This window comes from Nelusetta ayraudi, unplaced genomic scaffold, assembly GCF_046127955.1.
Source record: "Nelusetta ayraudi isolate G7.1 ecotype Tasmania unplaced genomic scaffold, CSIRO-AGI_Nayr_v1 ptg000031l, whole genome shotgun sequence".
In the NCBI taxonomy this organism is placed as follows: domain Eukaryota; kingdom Metazoa; phylum Chordata; class Actinopteri; order Tetraodontiformes; family Monacanthidae; genus Nelusetta; species Nelusetta ayraudi.
In genome coordinates this window covers 4931510-4945347 of record NW_027466081.1, presented here as the reverse complement: position 1 = coordinate 4945347, position 13838 = coordinate 4931510, and the positions used below count along the sequence as shown (strand labels likewise).

The following is a 13838-nucleotide window of genomic DNA, read 5'->3' as shown; positions in this document are numbered from 1 at the left end:
ACTAATTTGGTTATGGTTATTTGTTGAGGTCTCCATTTTTAGCCGTAGTTTACCAATACTAAATAAAATTCCCTTTAGTTAGAAATGATCAGAATTGGAATCCTATTTTGTCCACTTTCGTGCTTGAAATTTACACTCTTTCAAATTTACCCCAATCACTTTACTGTAAAAGTCAACTGTAGAATTGTAAGAATTAATTTGTAATAACAACCAATAGCTTCTATGGCAAATTGCTTGTTATGCTTTGTTTTGATTCACAATTAATTATCAATAAAGTGAATGAAATAGTTCAATGCTTCCATATTACGCCAGATTGTTAGTGTTGGTTGCTTTTGGTGGAGGCTGTAAACAACAAGCTAAATACATGGTTTTCTTATCTATAGCATATTTTAGATGACCTGCATTACTGTTCTCCTGATCATTTGGCTACTCTAGTGCTGTGTTTTTAGTAGTATGTTAAGAGAGTGTCTATGAGTAAACTGGCATGAATACAAGATGAAAATTTAATGGACATATGGACTGGTTTATTGTCGGAAAATTTGTGTGAGATTTTAAATCCATAATCATCATCAACATGTTTGCACAGACGTCATTGCAAAACATCAAATATCCTATTAGTTCATTAAAAATATTTTCACGTCGTTATTTTCCTCTTTGAAGCGGTTTAAGTCGTTGCACCTGCTACCAAGCCTCAGCACCCTGACTGTCCTCTGTTGACAGTATGCTGAGAGGAGCTAATGAGAAATTAACAGTTGCTAGTGACTGATTTCTCCGTGCGCCACAGCGGGCAAGCAGGTGCAGCGGGGACAATGGAAATATACCAGAGCAGGACTTTTTCGAAGGAGGAAAAAGCTTCAAAGCGGGCGCAGCGGACGCACTCGCCTATTGGCCCTAACTCCTGCTTGCTCAGGCCCGGCCAAAGACATGAGAAGATTACAAGCTGTTAATAAGGTGGAACCAATTGGCTGACGGTCTGCCATTGTGCCTCCCAGCATGCTTTGTGGGCGCTGGCCTGGGATAGTCGGCATGTGGCGCTGATCATAGTGTGGCAGAGGATAATGAAGGTGGGAGGGGTGTTTAAGGTTTAAGCCCTTGGGCTGTTTGTGAAAGAGAGCCTAAATGCCTCACTCTCAATAGCTGCACACGCTCAGCTGGTCACGGCTGTTTAAATACAGATGGACATTTGCCACATTCATATTTCACAGGTCTAAGTGTCTAACTGACACTTTCTGTCACATTTTCCCCTCATGTTTTGTTCCTTGGTCCATTTCTGGGCCAAATGTGTTGTCACTCAAGCCTAAGGAAATTCTTTTTCTGAAGTTTCTCATTAGCCTGGCATCCAGTCTAGTCCAATGGGAATCATTTGAAAGTCAACCTAAGGAAAAGTGTTTTTTTGTTGTTTTTTTATATATATATATATATATATATATATATATATATATATATATATATGTATATACATATATATATATATCTTTGTGACAGCCATCCGACTTGATATATATATATATATGCCCTGCGATGAACTGGCGACTGGCCTTCGCCCTATGACAGCTGGGATAGGCTCCAGCAGACCCCCGTGACCCTGAGCTCGGGACTAAGCGGGTATGGAAAATGAATGAATGATGAATATATATATATGTATATATATATATATACATATATATATATATATATATATATATATATATATATATACATATATATATATATATGTATATACATATATATATATACATATATATATATATGTATATACATATATATATATATCTTTGTGACAGCCATCCGACTTGATTCTTTTTTTTTTTTTTTGGATCAAAGTACCAATGCACTTTAACATGGCTATTGAAGAAGGAGAAGATGCAAACCGGAGGCAATGCTAGTACTTGTCCTGGCAACTTGGAAGACTACTTGGTGTATGAGACGGACTAGGAATATTTTGTCCTTTTTGTCTCTCAACTGCCATCTATTGTTGGCTAGCAGCCATGCTGTTGCACCATGCAGGGAAACAAGAAAAGGGGAGTGATATTAGGATAATTTGGAAGATGTGCGTTCCATCTCTCAGTTTGAGAACTTTTTTTCTTGTGATGCTCCTTCCTTATGCCATATTCCACATAAAAACAAGGAGATGGAAACCCAGCTGTAGACTTGTTAGTGACAGCTATCCAAAAACCCATTGTTTGTTTTTACGGTCTTATAAAGTTGCCCCCTAACATAAACTAACCCTGCGATTGTTTATTGTTGTAGCAGATGTTCACCCCTGAAACAGAGGTGCCAGGGATTTGTCGGGTGTCTGCTAATAGGAAAGTGTTGGTTGACCCGGACCCTCCCTTTAAAGTGTCCTTAAAACTCCCCCGATCCCATTTAACCGTGACAATGATGTATTCACAGACACTGAATCTCCATAGGAATCCCTGTCCAAAGTCAAACACAGAGTTCCTTCTTCTCCTTGGTAAGCATTAGTCGGGCAGGGTATCCCAGTCTGATCAGGGTCGCCAAGGGGGCGGGGTAAAATTTGGTCTTTTTGGGTTTCATCAAGGGTACAAGGCCATGGGTGGGTTTTCAGAGGTTAGTCCCTTCTGCATGGAGGGCGGTGCTGCATGGCCAAAGTCACTGTTATAGGGAATGCTGATAGCAGGATGATGGATGAGGATACTAATCACAGAAATGAGACCCTTCAAAGCAAGAGGGAAGAAGCCGTCACCAAATGCATGTGCAACCAATACAGCTCCATAGCAAAGAGTGGTACAAGCTAAATTATCCACAGTGCACTTTTCAAGTTTAGGCTTACAATACTTCATACTTGTCTCAGTTTCACAGAACAGTCCTTGTTTATTTTACCTTTGTCTTCCCTTTTTTCTTTTGGACATTTATGTCCTTACATGTGTTTTATAAAGCTGTGAATGGGCCAACACTGATCTGGCTGCAGTTTGAAAATGTGTCATACATTGCCAAATATGTCTATGGGCTGTTTAGGAAACTTAAATAATATATTGGCTACTTGTACAGACACGTGCTGGTTGATTGTCCCCGGAGGTTGCCCTTTGGATGCGTTTCACGCTCAGCCTGCTGGGAGGAACCAGGATACGCTGCAGGAAGCACATCTCCCAGCTGACCGATGGACCACCGATGGATCCGCCAGCAAGACAACTGAACCTTGCCTGCACTTCGTTGCCGCATTGTTCATTTGTATTGAACAACTAACATTAAATGTTGAAGTTTTTATATTCAGATCACAACCACGGTCATCAGAGAAGACTCCAAGCATTCAGCAGCCATGGTAAGAAAGACCTTTCCCTTGATACATAGAAATCCTGTATGGGGGCAGAAATCTCTGGGCTGGTAGCCATCTGACTTGACTTTTTTTTGGACCAAAGGGCAAGAATAAAAGGCAGTATAGATTTGGTGGATGGCTTTTCAATGCCAAACTCTGAACACTTGGGTTAGAGTTCAATCTTTTGCTCCTTGGTTTGAAATATTGGTTCGCTTCAGACTGCTTGTTTTGCTGTGTGTTTAACGTGTTTAGGATGACTTATCCACACAAAACCTCGGCATGGCAGTCCGCCAGATGGATGCAGTGCATGTAAGATGATTCTTTCAGGTGCTGATGGACACATCTGTCAGCCAACAACCCTATATCACACACAAGCTCACACCCAGTTGACCCTTAGCCAAGAATCTCTCCGCTCTGGCTTGCAGCCTCCTGCTTCTCCTCCTGCAGCTCAATGGCCTCCTACTGTGCTCCTGCTCCTCGCAACCTCGCAGCGCATTAACATAAAATCCCCACTAAGACCAGGGAGATCAGCAGCCACCACTCTCCTTTTCTATTCAGCCTCCAGTCTCATTAAACTGAAGCAGGTTTATCGCAGATGTTGTCCAAACTCGCGATAGCCCTCCCACTGAGAACTTTGTGCAATTCTAAGTGTAAGGTGATAAAAAAAAGAAGTTAAATGAAATGCGGTAAAACTTAAAGTTTATGGGAAGAGAAAAAGAGAAACAAACATGGTGATTGGTTGATGTATATCATACTTTGAAAGGAGCTGACAACAAACTGAGTGTGGCGCTAATTTCATTTGCGAAACATGGGAACCTCCAGGGAAGCGGCAATTCAGAGGGCAAACATATGTCGCAGGGCAACATGATATCAGGCTCCAGTAACTCGACAAATTGGAGTTGGTGTTATAGAAACGTCTTATGGTCACCCGACGGCTTCGGCGGTGGAAAAAAAATGTACAAACATCAAGTGCAAAATTACCATTTCGTTTGTGGGGTCAATATGTGAGATCTTTGTGGTAAATTGGACACAAGTGCAGCACCGTCATCAGCAGATCCGTTTAAATTGATTGGGGAAAAAAATACAATTTTAGAATTAAAAAAGGTGTTACTTGTGCCAGAGACGTTTCCTTTCATTCCCCTCATTGTTTTCCAAATAGACCCTTTTCTTTTAGAGAACCAACATTTATCTTTTTATGTATTACCCTATTTAAGACCAATATAGCCGCCTACCTCTTCTTTACAAGGTTTGATAGCCCTGGCCTTCTCCACTGTGTTCTTCTGTTTAAGATCCTGCGTCAGTACAAGATTTGACACCAGTGGACTGACACTGGTCTGGCGTTTCCTCACGACGCTTCAGTTTGTCAAAATCCTGTCATGTTGGGTTCCTTTGTCCAGACGCCCAGCTGCCATCAGACGTGGCTGTCTGGGCCTCTGCCAAAAAAATAGAGGACAGCAGCATAAGATGTCGAGCAATCCATATGGGACACCAATATTTTCATATTCATATTGCCACTGACCACTGTCAAGGAGACTCTTGGTAGCCTTGTGGTCCCGGGTAAAACAAGAACAGAAGAACAACACGGGTAGTGGGTAGTGCTTCTGCCTTGTCGTCCAAGCGTAAGTCGTAAATTGGACAAAATTAGTCAAATTGGACAAGATTCGCCAAAATGTACATGGCGTTCACGCAATAAGTTATTTTAAGTTCATCAGTGAGACAGGTTGCGGTAAGTAAGTTAGTGTGTTTGTAGAAAACAAAGCTAGTAGAAAGGAGAAAAAAGAAAAGCAAGCAATATTTAAAAGTAAGGTTAACACAAAGTCACTGGATATCTTCAAACGTATTGCAGCGAATAATGGCCTCTTTTCGGACTCCTCTTAAGACATTCCACCACATTCACCTGGTTGGATAGATTTGTATTCGTGGGGTGCAACACTGATTTGAGAAGGGCTGGACAGAGGTTGTACACAATGATCTCTATGGTTGTTGTTTTTTTTTATTAAACTCTAAAGTTGTTGTTCTGAATGGGTCTAGCTTTTGTTCTTACTTGTCTAAACTTTAACCTTGATCTACTTTTCAATCCGACACCAGAACCAAAACGAAATTGCATTTATTTGAACATGGCACTACCAAAATACATGTTAGTAATACATATTACTGTAAAAGCAGTGTAATTACTGAAATATATTGATACCCATGAGCGTAAACGTTTCGGACCGTGTGTGGCAGGTGCACACATTATACTATATCACTTCCCCTCAATGGACATCAGGAGGCCTTCATTCAAAGCCCAGTCCACCCAGCGGACCACCAGTCCCCACTGGCCCTCGGTGCACCCCTCTGCGACCTCTGTGTTTCTGCATTGGTCGATTCATGTCCTGGTCCTGCACTCCTCAGATCCACTTTGATGTCTAATCCCATCCTGACTGTGTCCTCCTTCAGTCCACGGAGCCGCTCTGCCAGTCATGAATATCCAAAGGTCTGCTTACTTGACAGGATTATCCCCCCCTTTCAAAGCCGCCGGGGACAATTCTTCAACCACAAAAAAACACACTCAATGGATCTTCTTCGCTCCCGCTTTGTTTCTTTGGCTCTCCTTTGCTCCCTCACTCCCTTCTGTCTTTGTCCATCTAGGCTTTCACTAAACATATTGATCCACCCGATCCAGGAGTTCATCTGCCGCTCTTCATAGATTATTGGGCACACAGACAGACATAACTATTGCTGTTGAGCACCGAGAGACATCCTGGTTAATGATTAAATGGTACAAACTACCCAGAGATTAGAATTGGCAAAATGAAAGAATTTCCCTAAAGGAATTTAGTTTTTCCCCAAATGGAAGAAATTTGTAAAATTCTGACCATTTAATAAAATTATCAGCATGAGTCGCAGTCATATTTCTATATTTACATAATTCAAAGAACAAAGGGATATGGAAGCAGCAGGATTTGGACCCCAACAAAAATTAATAGTTATGATCTAGAATTTCTGTGTCTATCTTTAAAGAAATGTATCCAGCGTATGATGATATATTGCTGTATTCTCTTAAAATCATTACCAATAATCCCAACAATGTCCTTGTTACTAGCAAATCCAGACAGGAGGCAACGAGCACAGATCCCAAATCCAATTTGCTCTATCAGAAACAGAGATTGTGAGTCTCGCTGAGTCTCATGAGTCACCTGGACAGTGAATGAGTTCACTTTACATGCAGGGTCTCAACCACGCAGTCCGTGCACAAGTACTTTTACTTGTCTCGAGCTGAGATTCTAGCTGGAATCAACCACGCAGGTTAGCTATAGCTTGTGGGAACTACTGTGGATTTCTGTGAGAGGTGTAAAGCTTTATTATCAGGCTTTTTAGCTCAGAGCTGCCGTACAAGTTTCTACAGGTCTTGGCGAATGATTGTTTTGCACAGTATCCCGTTTCGCGGAACGTGAGCGACGAAGCGTCACTTCACGGAATTACTCTGACTCGAAGGTAACCGAGTCATCCTGGCTGTGGTCAGTATTTTTCAACTGACATGGGAAAAGTAAAACCTGAATTGTTCTCAGCTCTGCAGTCTGGGTGGCTAGTACCTCAGCAACCACTTGTTGCCGTGCTGGGTATTTGCGCCACTCGCACTCTCTCGGTTTCTCTCCGTGTGTGGATTTCACCACAACGTTTAATGGCGGTTAAGGCTGAGCAGATGAGTCTGATGAGCCCAGAGTAAACACCAGTCCCATGGGAAAGAGCGGCCTTTGAGGTCTCATATTCACCTTATAGCGGGACTTACTCCCTTGTAAGTGTTAAATCCTGCCTTTGTTTCCAGCTGATTCTCTGTTTGGTTATCTTCTCTCACTTATTCCTTCTTCGCATCGTCATAGACTCTGTTTCTTTTTTCTGTTATTCGGGCAACCTTTGATGCATCCCACCAATCGTTAATCCTTTGGGCTAACACAACATGATGTGCCAGGCTGAAAGAGTCTACATCTGTGCTGCGTTTTTTTCTTCTTTTTTTTCGGGAGGGTTTAAATCCAGTTACAACAGTGTAAGACTGATGCTCCCCTTCTGTCCAAAGTTATGAATATTTAAAGTGCATCGGGACCGTCCCCACATGCTCAGCATCAGTCAGCCTGCCACCAACAGAGGCGACGGAGCTACTTATTCAAATCCAGGCGCAGGCATCAGAGGCCCAGCTGCTGCCCGGGCGATTTCTCAGACGGAGCTGGAGAAAACTTACTTCAAGTTATAGGCTCAGTATGAAAGATTGAATAACATTAGAGACAGAAGTAAGAAAGCATATTGCGAAGAAGAACCTGCTCTTCGTGTGAATATGCATTCCAGCCTATGAAAACATGTATTCATGTCATAAAACAGAAACTTTATAATACATTTCTGATCATTTTGAAATGGTGCTCTGAGCACCAGATTATCTGAATTTACTGAATAAAAAAAGTGACTTTTATGCCAGATGTCAGTTTTCCCCAGTTTAGAGACACAAATAAATACTAATGATGATGACAAAACTAACTGCAACCACTTGGTTTGCTGTAAAGTTTTGTTCAGAGCAAAGGTCCTATAGGTGAAAATAAAAAGCGACAAAAAATAACCTTAATAGCTTGGTATTTATGAATCAACAAGCATAATTTAAAACTATAAATCCTTCCCTTGTTTTATCTGATGCAGTAATCAACAGTATTTGATGGGCAAGAAAATCTTTGTGATGTGCCAATTGAGTGCTGCAGGAATGCAACCACTAAGTCAGAAAAAAAAGCAAAGGTGAAAAATTGAATGTATCATAGCTGCTCCTATGCATCTTTCATTTTTTTTTTTTTTCTGATAAACCAAAAATAATATAGGAATAGATGACCTGTGAAAAGAATGTGGACTCTTGCACCAAATGACCTCTCCTTCGCTGCAGCGTCCTACAAAAACACTGAAGGACTTTGAATAATTACATTTCAGTAATGAGACGAATAAACAACTGCGCACATGAATATTCAAAGATTTCGTTCATATCGTTCCAGCTTCAGAAGCCTTTGGAAAACATTGCAACCGCATGCACAATCTGCTATGCAGCTGCTACCTTTTCCCTAAAAACCCTACCAGCCCCTTTGCCTGCAGAGCTCACCGTCTCTCAGCTAGGGATTGCTGTGGCACGTACTTTGTAAACCTAATGACCCGTGGTAAAGTTTGCCAGTGTTGCCATTTTAAAATATCCGGGAGAAAATCATTATCTGTATGAGCAAAGAGTTATGCCATTAAAATGTTCTGAGAGACCTTTGCAAATGGAGGCAACCTACGGGTGCAGATTCAGTCATTGTGCTTTGTGCACGTGTGCATGTGACCTCACTTTGTTGCATATTCCAACTCCAACTTATTTTTGCGCATGCATGTAATTGGCTGCTCTCTAGGTTTTATTTCCCCATTATAAGCTGTTATTTATTTACACTGACTATGAGGACTGGGATTTTTTTTTTTCAAGTTGAAAAGTAATTATTTATCATGACATGAAATATTAAAATGTCTAAACTTCATATGAAATGTAAAAAGAAGTTGAGAATGTTTTAACCACTGCACCATATTTATTGGGCCAGATGAACTGATAACAAGAGGAAACAATGCATAAAAATGACTGCATTTAATACATTTAGGAACAATTCTGCAGAATTTTTATTCCATCAAAAACATTTGATTTGTTCTTGTAAAAACACAGAAGAAGAAAACTAGTTAGATTAGAATAGATTTGTTAAATTAAAAAATGAAAATCCATGAGTTGAAAAAAAAGGCCTTATAAAATATTAAGTTGCGTCCTTAAATTAAGAGAAAACACTAATTGTGGGAGGGATTATCATTGTGAAATTGGCTCATGCGATAGGTCTTTGGAAATTGATGGGGCCGCTGTTATTTCATGAAAGAGGACAGAAAAAATACATCACAGACTTTATTTTCAATTGGCAATTAATCGTCTTTATTTATTTATTTTTACAAATCAAGCCCCAAGACACAATCAGAGATCCATCAGAAATCCCCGTCGAAAATAAGCAATAAATATCATTTTCATATTTTTAATTAAAAAAATAAAGAAGTGGTCATCGTTCGTGTGCGGGACAGAGAACAACTGTCTGGTGGAGAGGACGAGAAGGTGGAAACTGGCGAAAATGATGGACAGAATAAAGCAGGTGTCGCGTGTACGGGTTCCCCCAAAACACATTCGCTCTAATATATAATATCTGCCACTATTTCAACGGAATAATCAATCTACATATTTACACCCTATGAATTGGAGCATTGTCCCCTATAGGCCGCGGAGAACCAAACAGTACATCATCAATAAGGACCCAACTTGATTCTCAAATTAGTGACAGAGGCAATCAAAGACTTCCACGTTGTGCTTAATAGGGACATTTAGGGACAAACCACTGTTACATTTCAAGTTAATTGCAATTAAACACTACGTTAGTTATAAAACCCTAAAGTCCGAGAAAGGAACAACAACAACAACAAAAAAAAAAAAAAAAAAAAAAAATAGGCAGCGTCTTTACAATCTCCGGTACGCAACAGATTCAGCGACAAAGATAAATTAAAAAATAAAGTCTAATGGTGTGTGTGTGGAAAGAGTCCTGGGAAAAGTTCCCATCCGCGAGGGAAGTTTTGGAGTCACTTGGAGTCGCTGGCCAGCCTCGGCATAGTCACGCTGCTCATGCTGGACACGTGAGGAGGGGGCACTTGGCACATGCTGCACGGACAGGGCATCCCGGTGCCGACGCCCCAGTGCTGGAAGCTGCTGCCCAGCGGCCCCGCGCCGGCTGAGGGCGCTTTAATGAGTCCGTGGTGGGGCCTGACCGACGTGACGGCGGCGATGCCCGGCACGGACAGCGAGGCGCTGGAAACGGCCGCCGGCGGCAGGAGCGGGTGGTGCACGGCCGGGTGCGCGGCGTGGGAGGCCGCCGGGTGTCCCGGCACTGGCCCGGCGTGCGTCATAGTCCCGCAGGCGGACGGGTGGAAGCCGCCGTGGTGTCCGCTGCTGCCGTAGATCTCGCTCAGGAGCCGCTTCATCTCCTCCAGGGAGTTGCTCAGCATCAGGATGTAGTTTCTCGCCAGTAGCAGCGTGGCGATTTTCGAGAGCTTGCGCACCGACGGCCCGTGCGCGTAGGGCATGACCTCGCGGAGTCCGTCCATGGCCACGTTGAGGTCGTGCATCCGTTTCCTCTCGCGGCTGTTGATTTTGAGTCGGATGGTCTGCAGCTCGTTCTCCGACAGCAGTTTGCGGTCCTTCTTGGCCAGACGGAGCGCGAGGGACTCCTCGCTGATTGCGGAGAGGCCGCGCAGGCTCGCGATGTCAGTGGGGGAGTCGCTCTGCGTGGAGGACACGGCGCCGGAGAAGCCGTGCACGGACTTTTTCAGGGTGGCCAGGAAGATGTCGTCGACTTCGGGGGATGACGCTCGGCTTGTATCGGAGTCCATGTTGTGGTGGGTGCTGCAATGTGACCTGCAGGGGTTGAGGGGGGGGGAAAACATGGATTAGTAAAAGCAAGACAGATGTTCAATCGATATGTATTTGCAACCGACGATTCACAGACATTTGGGTGCATAATGCTATCGCTTTAATATATAAATAGATCAAATAAAATTGACTATTGAGATAATTCCCGCTGGGATGACTGAGTTTTTATCATGCGTAAAATCACTTCGGCACTTGTTTGTTTTTTTGTTTTTTGTTTTTTCCCGTACTTGACTATTAATCGGACAATATAAAAATAATAAAACTGGCATAACATCTCAATCACATGACACCAAGTCCAAAAAAAAAACGTCTGAAATGTCCAAATAGAAATAATTAAACACCTACCAAGAGCGTCTCCAAATGTGATGGTGAGAACTTGAGAAAAAAAAAAATTACACTCCTGCGCGTCGGATCCAGTTGTTAGCGACGCCAAAACGCATCTGACAGCCCATTTGGCACGCTTACGCGCGACCGCCGGGTTTTATAGCGGGGCTGAGGGGCGCAGAGGACGGGTCACCAGGACAACGCGCTAACTGTCCCGGCTGCCTACGCGCGACCAATCAGCTCCGTGCTGCCACCAGCGGGAGGCGGGGTGGGCGGGGGGGGGGGGGGGGAGGAGGGGGGTTGACGGAGGGTGACAGAGGGCCCTCGAGCCTGATGTAATTAACACAGAGCATCAAGTGAAATCAGACACACTCCCACCCACATATGGCCCCTTCTTGTGAAAACGTTGGCCTGCGTCTGGTTGTTTTTTCTCCCCCCCCCATCTCGCAGACAGAATTTCGTTTTTTCATAAGAGAGTGGCGGATCCCCGCAAGTTAGAATGATTTTTAAGGCTACAATTTGATTTAAAATAAACAAATAAATAAAATTTTAAAAATCATATCTTCAACGGCCAAAAATAAATTTAAAAAAATGAAATAGGGTACAAATTACGCGAGATAAATTAGCACCGTTCAAATATATTTAAACGCATTAATATATAATATTTAACGTTAAAAAAATATCTAATACTAAAAAAATACAAATAAAATAAATAAATAATAAAAATCGTTCCCCGATAGTCGTTAAACTGTCTGTCCGAGTACAAAATCGCCCCCTGACCCCCATCCCAAAGTCAGCATAACTGATCGAAGGCCGATGAGCGGCGCAATATGTCTCAGCCCCAGCGGTCAATGTGCGGCGGTTCCCCGCACATTGACCGACCGCCGTGGTCCGGCAGCAGCTGCTGCTCAAGTGCATTTTTAACGTTACTTAATGAAGTGTGCGAAATTGTTTTTAACGGTTAGGATCCGTAACATTTCAATTAGTCGCCCGTGAGCGATCGCAGAGCGGGCCCGACACAAGTGGCGGCGGTGGGGGCCCCGGCCGGTGGGTTTCCTCCTGGATGCATAACTGAATGTGACAGCGGCATTGTCCCAAAAATATGACAAGCTGTGGTGTGCAGTCGGACGCAATCAGCGTTAATTGCCTCAACAGGTTGCTCCGTTTTGGCAAGTGTCGGTTTGGAGTTTCCCATAGAGACCGATAATGAAGTTTATAACCTTTTAAGAACCAGTTCCATTTAAAAATAAATAAATAAATAAATAAATAAAAATCTATCAAATTTCTTAATGTTATTATTTTTCAATCTAAATTCAAGTAAACTTCAATGAGCTTCCAAATTAAGCAATTTATAAATTAAATCCATTCATATTAATTCATTTAAATTGCAAATCATTTGAAAAGCCCCTATGATAAACATTTAGCTTTGTTTACAAATAACCTTGTGTTTGTGACTCTTTAAAAAAAAAAAAAAGAAATCCACGAGTTCGGCTTTAACGGTTCTCTAGCAGCCAATCATAATCGAATGCTGCCGTCATCGTCAGTCACGTGCCAGAGCGTCCAGCCAGCCGTTTCATGATATCAAGGTAATCACACACACACACACACACACACACACACACACACACAACACACACTTAAATGTGACTGTGATGGGGGCGTTTACACGCTGTGTGTGTGTGTGTGTGTGTGTGTGTGTGTGTGTGTGTGTGTGTGTGTGTTTGAGGGAGAGAGAAAGGGAGAGAGAGAGAGAGAGAAAGAGAGCTCACTTCATTTCATATTCCAACTTTGCATACCAATTGGCTACTACAGGGTTTTGTTTTCCCATAAGTTGATATTTACTTAGATTCAATGAAAAAATAAAATAAAAAGCAAAGTTTAATGAATGGTCGATCATGAGATGAAACTTCACACAAAAAAAGAAATGAAAGTAAAGAAAATGTTTTCACGACTGCTGTTCAGGAAAATGTATTTTACATACACCTCCAGCGGTTTGTTTACCTGCATCACAACTGGTCGGAAATGCCGCACACATTGTGAGTCACACTGGACACATGTTACACATGCTTATACACTTGAAGTGTTCCATGAGCAAAACGCATTGACCAAACTTATGGACAAAATATCACCAGTGTATTTACCCATGAAATAGTATACTTCACAAAAAGGAAAATAAAAGCATGTAGTGGAATTTGTCTTGCTCTTTTAATGCAAAATCACAATCTTCCGGATTGAAACTTTGCAGGAGATTTTGAACTTGACTCCACGGATTTCCCCCTATTTGAAAGATAAAGCGCATTCTCGCAGTTGTGCGTTGGCTTCAGTGAGTGTAATTCCACTGCAAAACCAGAATAAACTCCTTTGTTGTTCCTCTTTATGAATGCAACTGCACTTCATCAGCATTTCTTCACCAAGAGAGACCTCCCCATTCTACTGAATGAACTAAAAAAAAAAACAATGCTGTTTGGAAAAAAAAAGGGATTTCAATGCACTAATTCAATTCAATTGGAATTACAGTTTCATTTAATTTGCACAGTGATTCCCAAACTGAACTGTGAGAAACAGCCCTCAACGGAACCGTGTATTCTCCCCCACATCTGACTCTCAAGAACTGCTCCCCTCTCTGCCGCCGTCTCCGTCCTTCTTCCTCTTTCTGTCCATCAGTCTGGGTGGCAGTAGGCCCAGTGCTGCGGTGAATACCAATGGTGAGGAGGAGCATATGTGAGCCATACTTAATCCTGCTAATCTGCC

General features: G+C 42.4%; 1 protein-coding gene across 1 annotated transcript; it reads right to left on the bottom strand.

The window, feature by feature from the left end:
• Positions 1 to 9908: 9908 nt before the first annotated feature.
• Positions 9909 to 10745, bottom strand: olig2 (oligodendrocyte lineage transcription factor 2). The gene has a single exon (XM_076031030.1). The coding sequence runs from the start codon at positions 10721 to 10723 to the stop codon at positions 9917 to 9919; it is 807 nt and encodes a 268-aa protein (XP_075887145.1). The 5' UTR covers positions 10724 to 10745; the 3' UTR covers positions 9909 to 9916.
• Between the last annotated feature and the right edge of the window lie 3093 nt (positions 10746 to 13838).

Coding starts and splice junctions, on each gene's coding strand:
- olig2 (XM_076031030.1), bottom strand. CDS start 10,723: ATGGACTCCGATACAAGCCGAGCGTCATCCCCCGAAGTCGACGACATC.